The following is a 12851-nucleotide window of genomic DNA, read 5'->3' as shown; positions in this document are numbered from 1 at the left end:
GGTTATCCGTTACTTGAAGCAGCTGGTTTACGATGAATTAAAAAACTTTATGATGATCTACCTCAGTTCACTGAAATACAGAGATTATGTTCCTAGTGAGCAGTGTCAACCGCCTGTTGTTTTATCCAAACAGAAAACTTGAGGTAGGGATTTTAACATGTTAAATGCCAAAACCTAACAAAACTACCAAATGTTAAATTATAGTGTTATTTATTTTTTAACTTGGTTAAGCAAATGAATTTACTCTTACGGTTTAATGAAAAAGTTCCATTTCTTCATCTGCGATTAATAGAAGTTCTGTTGTTTTTTTAAAATCTTTATCTTTTAGACATAGTGTATCCAGGACTACATTATTCCATGTGACATTTTTATTCTTGGTTTTTACTGGGAAGATGGGATTTAGGGGAGATTTGACATATATTTCTAGCGTTTATAAAAACGTCTTTTTTTTTCTGTTTTTGGTAATGCGGAATACTTCACCGATTTGTTGTTATCGTTGCGCAGAAATCATCATTGCCCAATTTCTCGTTTTCGTATATAAGCGGTTGAGGTTTTCGGTTTAATCCCAAAGCGAAATCGGCTCGGTTCATTTCGTCTTTTCTCAAGACAAGACATCAAGAACAACAAAATCCATCCTCTTTAAGACACTATTTGGGTGCGGTCCGAAGAGGGATTTCAGTCAGGTTTCTTGGCGGAGGGGAGGGGGGTCGAGCGACCAGGCAAGAGTCTCTTTTTCAAGCGGGAAAGCTAGAGTCGTCTCCCTTGTCTATGACGATTATCCAACTTCCGGTCGAGATTCTTACGAAGATGGAAAATATTGAAGAAGTTTTGATTACTTCTTAAAAACTGCTTGCAGGTAGGACAATTCCTCCACAACTGCTTTGGCCAGCCCTAACCTTCAACTCCTTCTGCAACGATCTCTTATTAAAACACTCACCCTCTGCCTTAGTCTCTTTAAATGTTGCATCTTATCACCTGGTTCGCCTCTAAGTGGCGACGATATAATACGTACGTTGGAATTTGGTTTCTCTTCGTTTATTTCAGAGATTTTGGTTCTCCAGAAAGAATTATATTTTAAGGAGATCCTTCACATTACGGCCGTAAATTCAAAAAAGATGATCAGAATACATTATACAAAGTAAAACAAAAAGCAATAGAAACGTCTTTAAACTCTAAAGAAATAAACAGTAATTCTTCACTAATTAAAGAGTAACCCTTCACTAATTAAACTGTCCAACATATGTTTGTTTAATAATGCTTTTAAAACAAACCACATATTGTTTTAAATACCTCCAAATATATAATTTAAACGTCCAAAGTCCTGCGTGGGTTTACTTTTGCTGGTTTTAGCTTGTATTTGTGCTTTTGAGTTTACGACCTAAAATTATTGTAATTTATATAATAAAGCTGGTTTTAAAATCCCCCAAACTCATTTCACAATTAAATAAAGTATTCATCGATGCACTTTGTTGCGATATAACTTCACCTTCGATGGCATATATCCATAAGGTGATGATGATGATGTTTGATACGTTTTGTGTGTCTGAATAAATAACACGTTTACCGTATTTGGGTCGCTTCTTTATTATTCTGACCAGGTTTAAATCCCACCGATTCCACCTTATTCTTCGTGCGCTGGTGATGAAATAAACACTAATTGATATCAAGTCTGATTCCCGAGTTCATATTTTCGATTCCAGCCAACATTTTAGAAAATTGGTTTTGCGCCTAAGAAACAAATATCCATTATTTATTAAATTCTTGTTAGAGTTTATAGAAGAAAACAAAATGAAGATTACATATCTTTTAATTTTATGGTCATATTCTTTTCTTGTGCAACACATTCGTCTGCGATGAAACGAATAAGATTTGTGTTTTGTTTTGTTGTTTAAAGTTTTGTAAGATTTTATAGTTTTATTTCTTTATTCTTTCTGCAGAAAATGACGTTGAAGTCAGTTGAGTTCAAATGTCACCAAATTTATTAATGTCTATTGACTGATCGGTTTTTCATTTTCCGAAATTTGTCCACACCTTATAACTTGTGTGTGTGTGATTGTGTGCAGAACATTAGATTTTTTTTTATATTTGAAGTTTAAGCGATATATATACATATATATATATATATATAAAGTTAGGATTGTTTAAACATTCAAGTGGTAGGCTAGAAGTGTTTAAGCAACTAAGGGATAATTAAATCCGAAGGCGCTCCTGGAGATTACCTGTGTGGGTACCGTCTTTATTAGAAGGTATCTAGAGGCAGGTACATGATTATATATATATATATATATATAATCGTCATATAATACATGTTAGAAGTAAGAGGCATTCGTATTTTTGTCAATAGAGTGGGTGTATTAATATTTATACAATACAGTATTATAGATCCATTTTAGCCGATTTTATTAATCCGTTTTGCACCTGAAAGTTTGGAGGAAAACAAATCTACTGAAATGCTTCTAGGACATTGTATTGTATGTATATTCTGTATCGTGGTGGCTTTCTCTATTTATATTTTTCTACTTTCAAGAAACCTCTCCGAAACACATTTGTCCATTGTAAATATTGATGTAAACAAATCCATGTGCAGTGATTTTACATGGCCCTACAGCAAATTTTTGATTTTAGTAGAAGGGATTTTAGTAGTCGACTAATTCAATCAACCTAAGTATATTACTGGTATTCATTTTTTTGCTTTTCCAAGCTTTAAAATGTCTGCTTTATATTGTTTCCTAAAGCTTGTGTATGGAAGGGATCTCAAACCAGCGAGAGAGCCTTAACGTGGTCGCTGTAACTGCTAGGAACAAGGTTTCAAGCAATGTTTATAACCAACAACAAATTAACAGTCTAGACTGTTAATTGAAAATGATCCCTATGTGTGTCTCTCCCAAATTGTGATGACAATTGTGTTATTTGCTAGAAAGAGCCAAATTCATTTATCTCATTAGAAGTGTAACATTAAATGAAATAGATTTCTTACATTAGTATAAAGCTAGAATTTTTCGTGGGAGAGTGGGACGTGCAGTCATAAGAACCTCAGTACTTGGTACTTTATTTTATTGGCCTCAGAAGGATGCAAGGTAAAGTTGACCACTGTGGGATTTGAACTCTTTAGATTAAATTCATAACAAATAATTCATCTCTGTTGTCTCTTCTTTGGCATCTAACCATTTTACATTATATTCTTCAGAAAGGATATACTGGAAGACTAAGCTTGAGAACTCCTCCATTAACATCATATCTATGCCCTGCTTTCTCTTAGTTTTGAATATTAGAAGTGTGCACTTTGTCCTGTATTTCACTCTATCCATTTCAGAAATCTCCACTTGCTTTGCTGCTGTTGTAATCACATAGTTTTCCGTTGGCTGACTGGCATATTCCTGTGTTGTTTCCTTGGTTGTATAAGTTGTTTTGGAATTTTTCTTATTCTGTTTAGTGGTTTTGTTCTTTGCTTGCATTCCACTCATGGCCTTAACTCTTCATTAGTCTTAAAGACCATGCATGCTCTCCAGTCTGTCCCACTAAATTCTGAGGAATACATATTGTGAAAGACATCAGCCAGGGTTTCTACCAATTCTTATATCAGTATATGGAAGCATGCCAGCTTCTGTTTTTGGTAGACAGAAATATATCACTTTGCTCTTTGCCCATCCCTGGATGTATTCTTCAAGGAAGGAAACACTTGCCTTTGTAACAAATTTCTCTCATGTTCTTTTTTTTTCCTGCATACTGACCCAGCAAAATTACTAACAACATAATTGGCAATATCATTTATTTTTCTTTGATTCTTAGAGTATCTCTGTGGCAGTTACTCGTTCAAATGTATTTATTTTTTTTATCCAGTTTTATTTTCTTTCAAACTCTGTGTTATTGTTTACAAAATTTCCACCGAGATTCATGGCAGAGAGAGGGCATATCCTCAACTGGCTGCCATTGATGTGGCTAGTGTCTCTCGCTATTACCCTAGAAGAAGAAGCCTTGATTAAACAAATGTTTACAAAATATAAAAGAACATAATACACTCTCTGAGTGGTTGGCGTTAGGAAGGGCATCCAGCTGTAGAAACTCTGCCAAATTAGATTGGAGCCTGGTGTAGCCATCCGGTTGCACCAGTCCTCAGTCAAATCGTCCAACCCATGCTAGCATGGAAAGCGGACGTTAAACGATGATGATGATGATAATGTCTAAAAATAACAATGGAATGCACACTCAAGGATCTCAAAACTTTCAGTTGGCATAATGATAAAAGAGAAATTTCCTCAAGACACCTGATGAAGGCTGGAGGGTATATCAGCAGAAACGTTGTATTAACAACAAACAAGATGAGAACAAATATCCGTTGAATGTAAATAATGTAAATAATGTACATAATTCCTCATCTCTTAAATATAGAACTGTATTAGAAAATATTCTTTTCTACTCTAGGCACAAGGCTCGAAATTTTGGGGAAGTGTGGGCAGTCGATTAGATCGACCCCAGTACGCAACTGGTACTTAATTTATTGACCCTGAAAGGATGAAAGGCAAAGTTGACCTTGGCGGAATTTGAACTCAGAATGTAAAGACAGACGAAATACTGCTAAGCGTTTTGCTCAGCATGTTAACATTTCTGCCAACTCACCACTTTAATAAAAGACAGAATATTATTCCATTGAGTACATTATCATTGTTTTAACATCCACTTTTCCCTGCTTGCATGAGTTAGATGGATTTCATTGAGGCAAACTTTCTGTGGTTGAGTGTCTTTCTTGTCACCAACTGTCACCCGTTTCTAAGCAAGGTAATATTGTATGATGGTGACACTTGTTTACGAAAAGATACAAAAATATAGCCATGCCCATTCTCATATAAGGTTTGTAGCTTAGTGGTTATTGGCTTATGGATGCAAGGTCGTGGGCTCGATTCCTGGCAGTGCCGTGTGTCTTTGAGCAAGGCACTTTATTTCATGTTGCCTCAGTCCACTCGGCTGGCAAAAATGAGTTGTACCTGTAACTCAAAGGGGTTCAGTCTTGTTACATTCTGTGTCACACTGAATCTCCCTGACAGCTATGTTACAATGTCTGTGGAGTGCTCAGCCACTTGCACGTTAATTTCATGAGCAGGCTGTTCCATTGATCGGATGAACTGGAACGCTTGTGACCAGAGGAGTGCCAGAATATATAAGTATGTATGTATGTTTACATGCATGTAACATTCGAGTGTGGTCATTACCAGTGCCGCTGGACTGGCTCCTGTGCAGGTAGCATGTAAAAAAACACCTTCTGAGCATGGTCATTGCCAGAACCGCCTGATTGGCCCTCATGCCGGTGGCACATAAAAGCACCCACTACACTCTTGGAGTGGTTGGCGTTAGGAAGGGCATGCAGCTGTAGAAACCTTGCCTGGTGCAGCCTTCTGGTTTACCAGTCCTCAGTCAAACTGTCCAACCCATGCCAGCATGGAAAGAGGATGTTAAATGACAATGATGATGATGATGATGATATATATATATATATATAGAAATATATATATATATCATCATCATCGTTTAACGTCCGCTTTCCATGCTAGCATGGGTTGGACGATTTGACTGAGGACTGGTGAAACCGGATGGCAACACCAGGCTCCAGTCTGATTTGGCAGAGTTTCTACAGCTGGATGCCCTTCCTAACGCCAACCACTCAGAGAGTGTAGTGGGTGCTTTTACGTGTCACCCGCACGAAAACGGCCACGCTCGAAATGGTGTCTTTTATGTGCCACCCGCACAAGCCAGTCCAGGGGCACTGGCAACGATCTCGCTCGAAAATCCTACAGGAGCCAGTCAGGCGGTACTGGCAACGGCCACGCTCAAAATGGTGCATCTCATGTGCCACCCGCACAAGAACCAGTCCAGGGGCACTGGCAACGATCTTACTTGGCTTGCCGGGTCTTCTCACGCACAGCCCATTTCCAAAGGTCTCGGTCCGTAGTCATCGCCTCGGTGAGGCCCAATGTACGAAGGTCTTGCCTCACCACCTCAGCCCAGGTCTTCCTGGGCCTACCTCTTCCACGGGTTCCCTCAACTGTTAGGGTGTGGCACTTTTTCACGCAGCTATCCTCCTCCATTCTCACCACATGTCCATACCAGCGCAATCGTCTCTCTTGCACGCCACAACTGATGCTTATATATATATATATATATATATATATATATATATATATATATATATATATATATATGCATATATATATATATATATATATATATATATATATATATATATATATATATATATATATATATATATATGCATATGACAGGCTTCTTTCAGTTTCCATCTATCAAATCCACTGACAAGGCTTTGGTTGTCTTAGCACTACATGGAAGATGATCACCTGAGATGCCATGCTGTAGGGCAGAATGCAAAACCACATGGCAGGAAAGCAGTTTTCTTAATTGTACAATCATTCCTGGACCTAAAAGAGAGGGAAAACATAATTTAAATGCTGTGAAATTTCTCTGTGATTAGATTTTATTTTGTTATATTCAAAGAATTCAATATTCTATAATTTTTGTACAGTTTTGATCAATCAGTCTTCTTTTTGTTTGTTTTTTTGTATCTCCATGTTGAGTTAAGAGACCAATGCTAACATGATCTTTCTCCATTCTTCTTCCATTCCAGTAAAGACATGTCTACATCTAACAACCAATCTGATGGCATTAACGATGAAATTGTTGTAGTGGAATCTAATTCACCGAAAGCTTCTTCATCCAACCATTATAATTCTTCTGGTGTTCGTTGTAATGACATTTTTGAAATTAAAGACAGTGAATGCATAGTTGTTGATACCATACCAATCGCTGCCAATAAGGAACCAATTTACATTGATCTCACTGCATTGTCTGATGAGGAAGATGATTCCAATAAGGAACCAGTTGGTTCCAATATGGAAGCAGACAGTTCCAACATGGAAACAGATGGTTCCAATATGGAAGCAGACAGTTCCAATAAGGAACCAGATGGTTCCAATATGAAAGCAGATGATTTTAGATTCCCAATTGTTGAATATCGATTTGGTTGCAAAGGAAAGCAACAGTCTCATGCCGTTTTACCCCCAAAGTGTTCCAGCTATAAATACCATTTGTTACAGGGCTTAGATAGCAACTGTTTTAAGACTCGTAGCACTGAGGACTTTTATGAACTTTCCTCCCTTGATCCAGGCCCATTTACCATGAGACACAGAAGTAGTTCTGCCTTGCGCCGCAGGCATGGCAGTCCCACCCAAGCTCATTGTAGCACAGAATCTCTTCCTGGTCATTTACATTCTGGACGACCATGGAAACTGAGACAACCAAACAACTTTATCAATTCATCAGAGACCTGTTCTGATTTCTTTAAAATGTTTCATCCGCCGAGGACAGCTTATACAGAACGTGAGTGGATTTTATTTTGCTAATGTCAACCCTTTTGTAACTGTATTTCTGATGAAATACACTCTGTTTGTTACAATTAATTTTGAAAATAATGATGATGATGAAAAATTTTGCAAAATAACTTTATCATTATAAAGCTAATGTTTAGAACAAACTAACATGAAATTTTGATGGAAGGTTTTCATTTAGATCACTTTGCAAGCCAGGAAGTTTGTATTGTAGACCTAGGGGCAGTTTCAGATTAATTGAGACCAACAGGCTAAATTTAGTGGTACAGATTTCTCTAAAATGTTTTGTACATCAAAGACAGTTTCTACTTAAATGTAAATGATCTCAAGGTGCCGATGTTGAATTTAATTTTGGAATGTCTAAATATATAAGATAAACCTTATCAGCATTATTTTACACCCTTTCTCCATGCTGGAGTGGATTGGAGTGGTTGCCATGGTTGGAATCAGTGCATGCTTTGAAATACTACTTGCTTAGATGGGTTGGAGCACAGCATCTCACTCATGTGTTTCGTTTTTGGCTTGCCATCATGCCTTTCCTAACGCCAACCACCTTACAAAGTGCACTGGATACGTTTTTGTATGGCATCAGCACCAGAGAGAGGGCATCTCTTTGGCAAAACTAAAGTAAAGTAAAATGTATTTCCCCAAAGGTCCAACAGGCTTTGTGAAGGTTTTAAACCTGAAGATTCATGGTGTGTAGTTGATGAAAAATAACTCTGTCTCTCTGTCTGTCTGTCTCTACACACACATGTGAGGGGTATGTGTATGGGTGCCCACTATTAACATTCATATGTGTGGAAATAAAATTGGACTTTTACAAAAAAATATTGTTTATGAGTAAAATATTCCATTTGTTGAATTTTGTTTGATTTATTTTGTTGCATTGTATATATTTGATTATGTGTTGTATATATTAACAATGCTTGTATTACACTCACTTCTATTCGAGCCAGACTAACAGAGAAAGCAGTCTTTACAAGTAGCAGATGTACTGATACATTAAACATCAGGAATGTACAAAAAAATTGACTCCCTCAAATGCCAGGAAGGATCCTTAGAAGTAGTAGACAGCTTCCGTTACTTTGGTGACTAAGTTAGTAGTGGGGGGGGGGTTGCTTCGAAAGCATGGCTGTTAGAATAAGAATGGACTGGACAAAGTTCAGAGAGCTACTACCTCTGTTAATAGTGAAAGGTATATTGTATGATGCCTGTGTACAAACAGCTATGCTACATGTCTGAGACATGGACTGTGACTACTGAGGATGTGTTGAGGACTTGAAAGAAATGAAGCCAGTATGCTCCGATGGATGGGTAAAGTCAGTGTGCATATGTGACAGAGTGTAAGTGATTTGAGAGAAAAACTGGGAATACGTGGTGTCAGATGTAGTGTGCAAGAGAGAAGGTCATATGAAGCATAGGGATGAGGATGCTGCACCAAGAAGTGCTGATCTCTTAGTGTGGAGGGAATGTGTGGAAGGAGTAGACCCAGGAAGACATGGGGACAAAGTGGTGAGAAAGGTTCTTCAGACATTGGACCTCACAGAGATGATGAGAAATGACCAAGACTTCTAACAGTTTGCTGTGCTTATAAAGATACATGCAGCTAAGTAAAAGTGTGGTTGCCCTTACATACAGGCTTGTCCCAGGGCAATCCTCTCCAACTGAGCATCCCTAATCTTGCAGGCTCATAGGTGCTGGTGCCACATAAAAGGCACCTGTACTGGTGCTACATAAAAGAACTCAGTATACTCTGTAAAAACGGTTGGTACTAGGAGAAGTGTCCAGCTGTAGAAACCATGTCCAAACAGACAGGGTGCCTTAACAGCCCTTCAGCTAGTCAGCTCCTGTCAAACTGTCCAACCCATGCCAGCATGAAAATGGACATTAAATGATGATGATGATCACACAGAGACATATACATGCATGTGCAACACACACACACACGCACGCACACACACACACACACACCTTATAAAAGAAAGCATTTAAAACGCCATATTGATCTTCAGTATTTGATGATTGTTTCTTATTAACCCATGGAATATCTGCATTTGGTTTTCTTTCAGGACAAAGAAAATTCTCTCGTCATTGGAACTGGACAAATTTTGGCGTCAAGTATCACCAAGAACCAAGACAACAATGTGGATTTGAGTTTAGCATTATGTCCTACAATATACTTGCCCAAGATCTCTTAGAATATCATAGATATCTGTATACATACTGCAAATCTAAAATCCTGTCTTGGGAATATCGAAGATGGTGTTTATTGAGAGAAATCGACACACTTAGCCCAGACGTAAGTTTTATTTTTTTCTGTCAAGTCTTTGTAGTTCTTAGAATTTGCTTTAGTGACAAAGAGTTAGCCAGAAACATTGGACTCATGTATTCTGCAGTATTTCATTTAAGCCCAGGAAGTGAGCTGGCAGAAGCGTTAGCATGCCGGGCGAAATGCTAAGCAGTATTTCGTCTGTCTTTACGTTCTGAGTTCAAATTCCACCGAGGTCGACTTTGCCTTTCATCCTTTCGGGGTCGATAAATTAAGTACCGGTTGAGTAGGGATTTTAAAAAATAAATTTTGTGGATATATATGATGTTTGTATGGTGCATGTGTGTGTGTGTGTGTACTGCATTCTTCGTACCTGATTTCTGAAAAGAACTCTGCTGTTTGGATTGTGTTAATTTATTAGAGTTGTTTAATTACCTTTCCAGATTATGTGCCTTCAAGAAGTCCAACAGGACCATTATGAAACATTTTTCAAGCCAGAGTTTGAAAAGCGAGGTAGGATATATTTTATAAACTAGCTACAATGCTTTTAAGAGTTACCAATAGGATACATGCGTGTGTGTGAGAGTGGATCTATGTGATGCATTCTGTATATTTGTGTGATATATTCTCATCATCATCATCATCATCATCATTATTTAATGTCCGTTTTACATGGGTTGGACGGTTTGACTAAAAACTGGTAAGCCAGCTTCTAATCTGATTTGGCATGGCTTCTATAGCTGGATGCCCTTCCTAACACCAACCACTCTGAGAGTGTAGTGGGTGCTTTTCATGTGCCACCAGCATGGGTGTTATTGACCATGACTATGGTCTCAGTTGGCTTGACAGATCTACACAAGCACCGTATATCACCTAAGGTTTTGGTCACCTAACACTGCTTCCATGAGGCCTGACACTCGAATGTTGATTTTTATGTGCCACGGGCACAGGTGCCAGTCAGGCAGCACTGGCATCGGCCATGACTACGACATATCTAAATGATATATTTTTCATAAGTATGTAATGACCATAATCTCTGTCAATTTTTTTTAGTTTTTTACTTGTTTTAGTCATTTAACTGTGGCCATGCTGGAGCACCACCTTTAGTCAAACAAATCGATCCCAGGACTTCTTTTTTGTAAGCCTAGTACTTATTCTATCTTTTGCTGAACCACTAAGTTACGGGGATGTAAACATACCAATATCTCCTTTTTGACATTTTTTTTGGTAAAAAAAAGACAGCCATTAACAGTGGCTTCATGGTTACAGTTCTTCTACTTAATATTAAATTCTTAAATATTTTCTCTAATGCTTTACACTAAATTTTCCTTTTTCTTGGCAGGTTATGAAGGAGTATTCTGCCCAAAATCAAATTATCAAAGTGATGGCTGTGCAACATTCTACAAAATCATCTTATTTGTTCAGATCTCTTCTGATCAAGTTGACTACATGAAAGGTGGTGTTCTAGACCGTGGCAATGTTGGCTTAATTGTTGGCCTAAAGCCAAGGAACCTTGCATTTCAAAAGAAAAACAGCTGTTTCTATGTGGCCAATACACATTTATTATTTAATCCTCGTCGAGGAGATGTTAAACTTGCTCAACTTATTGTTTTATTAACAGAACTTGAAAAAATTGCTTTTAAGTGTAAAATAAGTGATGAGAAAAGCATTTACCATCCTTTCATTTTGTGTGGGGATTTCAATACGGAGCCTTTTAGTCAAATTTATAACTTTATAATGTCCAGTTATTTGCGTTATGAAGACTTATTGATTCGAGGAATGTCTGGTCAGACGGACGAAATGTATGGCAGGAATAATTATTTATCGAAAGATTTCTTCCCAAGTCATTTAAATATCAACGACTGTTGTCAATACATTCATGTCTTTCAAAAACGAAATGTAGAATGTCCTGACAAACAGACTGAAAACTCAGACGGATCTCCAAAGGAGGAAACTGTTTGCTCAACACCAAACGACGACACTGTTGACAAAGTAGACAATAGTGATTCCTCTTCGCAGTCATGTAATAGGACTTTTAAAGAACTGATTCGGCCATTCCAAAAGGGTGTAATCAAACATTCTTTTAACTTGATGTCAGTCTATAAGCATGTGACGCAGGTGAGGGGACGTTTTCGCAATGAAGTGTCAACATATCACGAAAAAAGTTGCTCAACAGTGGACTACATTTTTTACACAGTCGACAGCAAATTGCTGCACAAATCGCAATGCAGAGGGCAAACTGCGGAGGGCAAACTGAAGCTGATTTGTTGCTATCAGTTACCCTCTACACAGGAGGTACAGGAATTTGACAAACTCCCCAATAAGCAGCTGGGCTCTGATCATTTTTCACTATTAGCATCCTTCCTTTTGGTCTAATTTATTGTTCCATGTTTGAGCTCCAGACATGGTATACATACAAAAGCATCTGCACACACACACACACACACACACACACACACGAATTTGCCAGGCTTTAACTAACAATACATTCTTCTTAACCCTGAAACATTCTTCTTTATTCTTTTAATCTTTCTTTTTTTCCTTCCATTTCTCTTTTGTTTTGCAGTTTTAGTTTTTACAATCTTCACAAACTCACACATGCACACACAAATATATATTGACTTTAAAAAAAAACATTGAATGAATTATTTGGGTTTATCTGCTGCTGCTGCTCTATCTTCCTCCCATTCTGCCAACCCAAAGAACTCCAACTGCACAGCTGTTCTCCAGGTTCCCTTCCACTCCATCTGTATAGTGTTCTTAACCAAATTAAGAAAAAACAGTTAATATAGAAAATGCAAACAGTTTGGTGGGAAGTTTATTTTCTATATTCATCTACGGAACAAATTATTGTTTGCTTTCCATGGAAGCTGACTAAATAAAAAAGAAAAAAAAACTTTTAGAATAAAATGTTCTTTTGTCTGTCTGTACGTCACATCAATTAGCAGCCATATTATTTATCTGTTTTTTTGTTTCCAGTTTTTGCCTTCAAGGGTTCAAGGGTCAACCATATTGACCCTTCTCTGTGTTACAATCTGCTCCTTATTTCTACCCTGCAGCATCTGGGCAAGTGTCTTCCATAGCTTTAGGGGTCTGCAAATTACCAGGTGAATGCGATCTCATGCAAAAAGTTTCGAGGGAAGAAACCTGCTTTGCTGGCGTAATATTAGCACAAACACAGTTAC

General features: G+C 37.8%; 1 protein-coding gene across 3 annotated transcripts; it reads left to right on the top strand.

Annotated features, from left to right (window-relative positions):
* Positions 1-3: 3 nt before the first annotated feature.
* On the top strand, positions 4-12576 carry LOC106868579 (RNA 2',3'-cyclic phosphatase ANGEL2). 3 transcript variants are annotated; one of them, XM_014913906.3, is made up of 5 exons: positions 4-143; positions 6638-7389; positions 9467-9696; positions 10110-10179; positions 11009-12576. In XM_014913906.3, exons 2-5 carry the CDS (start codon positions 6645-6647, stop codon positions 12040-12042), a joined length of 2079 nt encoding a protein of 692 aa, XP_014769392.1. In that variant the 5' UTR covers positions 4-143; positions 6638-6644; the 3' UTR covers positions 12043-12576. The 3 variants fall into 3 exon arrangements, with proteins under 3 accessions (XP_014769392.1, XP_014769391.1, XP_014769390.1); XM_014913905.3 differs by lacking the exon at positions 4-143 and adding an exon at positions 778-856; XM_014913904.2 differs by lacking the exon at positions 4-143 and adding an exon at positions 778-1008.
* The last annotated feature ends 275 nt before the right edge of the window (positions 12577-12851 follow it).

Source organism: Octopus bimaculoides, chromosome 11 (genome assembly GCF_046866305.1).
Source record: "Octopus bimaculoides isolate indiv1 chromosome 11, ASM4686630v1, whole genome shotgun sequence".
NCBI lineage: Eukaryota > Metazoa > Mollusca > Cephalopoda > Octopoda > Octopodidae > Octopus > Octopus bimaculoides.
This window is presented reverse-complemented; position numbering and strand designations above follow the sequence as displayed.

What these genes read in the sequence shown, in the direction of transcription:
- LOC106868579 (XM_014913904.2), top strand. Translation starts at nt 959, where the DNA reads ATGTTGCATCTTATCACCTGGTTCGCCTCTAAGTGGCGACGATATAAT. An exon ending in TCGACACACTTAGCCCAGAC is followed by an intron (nt 9,697 to 10,109) that starts GTAAGTTTTATT and finishes TTACCTTTCCAG; the next exon opens with ATTATGTGCCTTCAAGAAGT. An exon ending in GCCAGAGTTTGAAAAGCGAG is followed by an intron (nt 10,180 to 11,008) that starts GTAGGATATATT and finishes TTTTCTTGGCAG; the next exon opens with GTTATGAAGGAGTATTCTGC.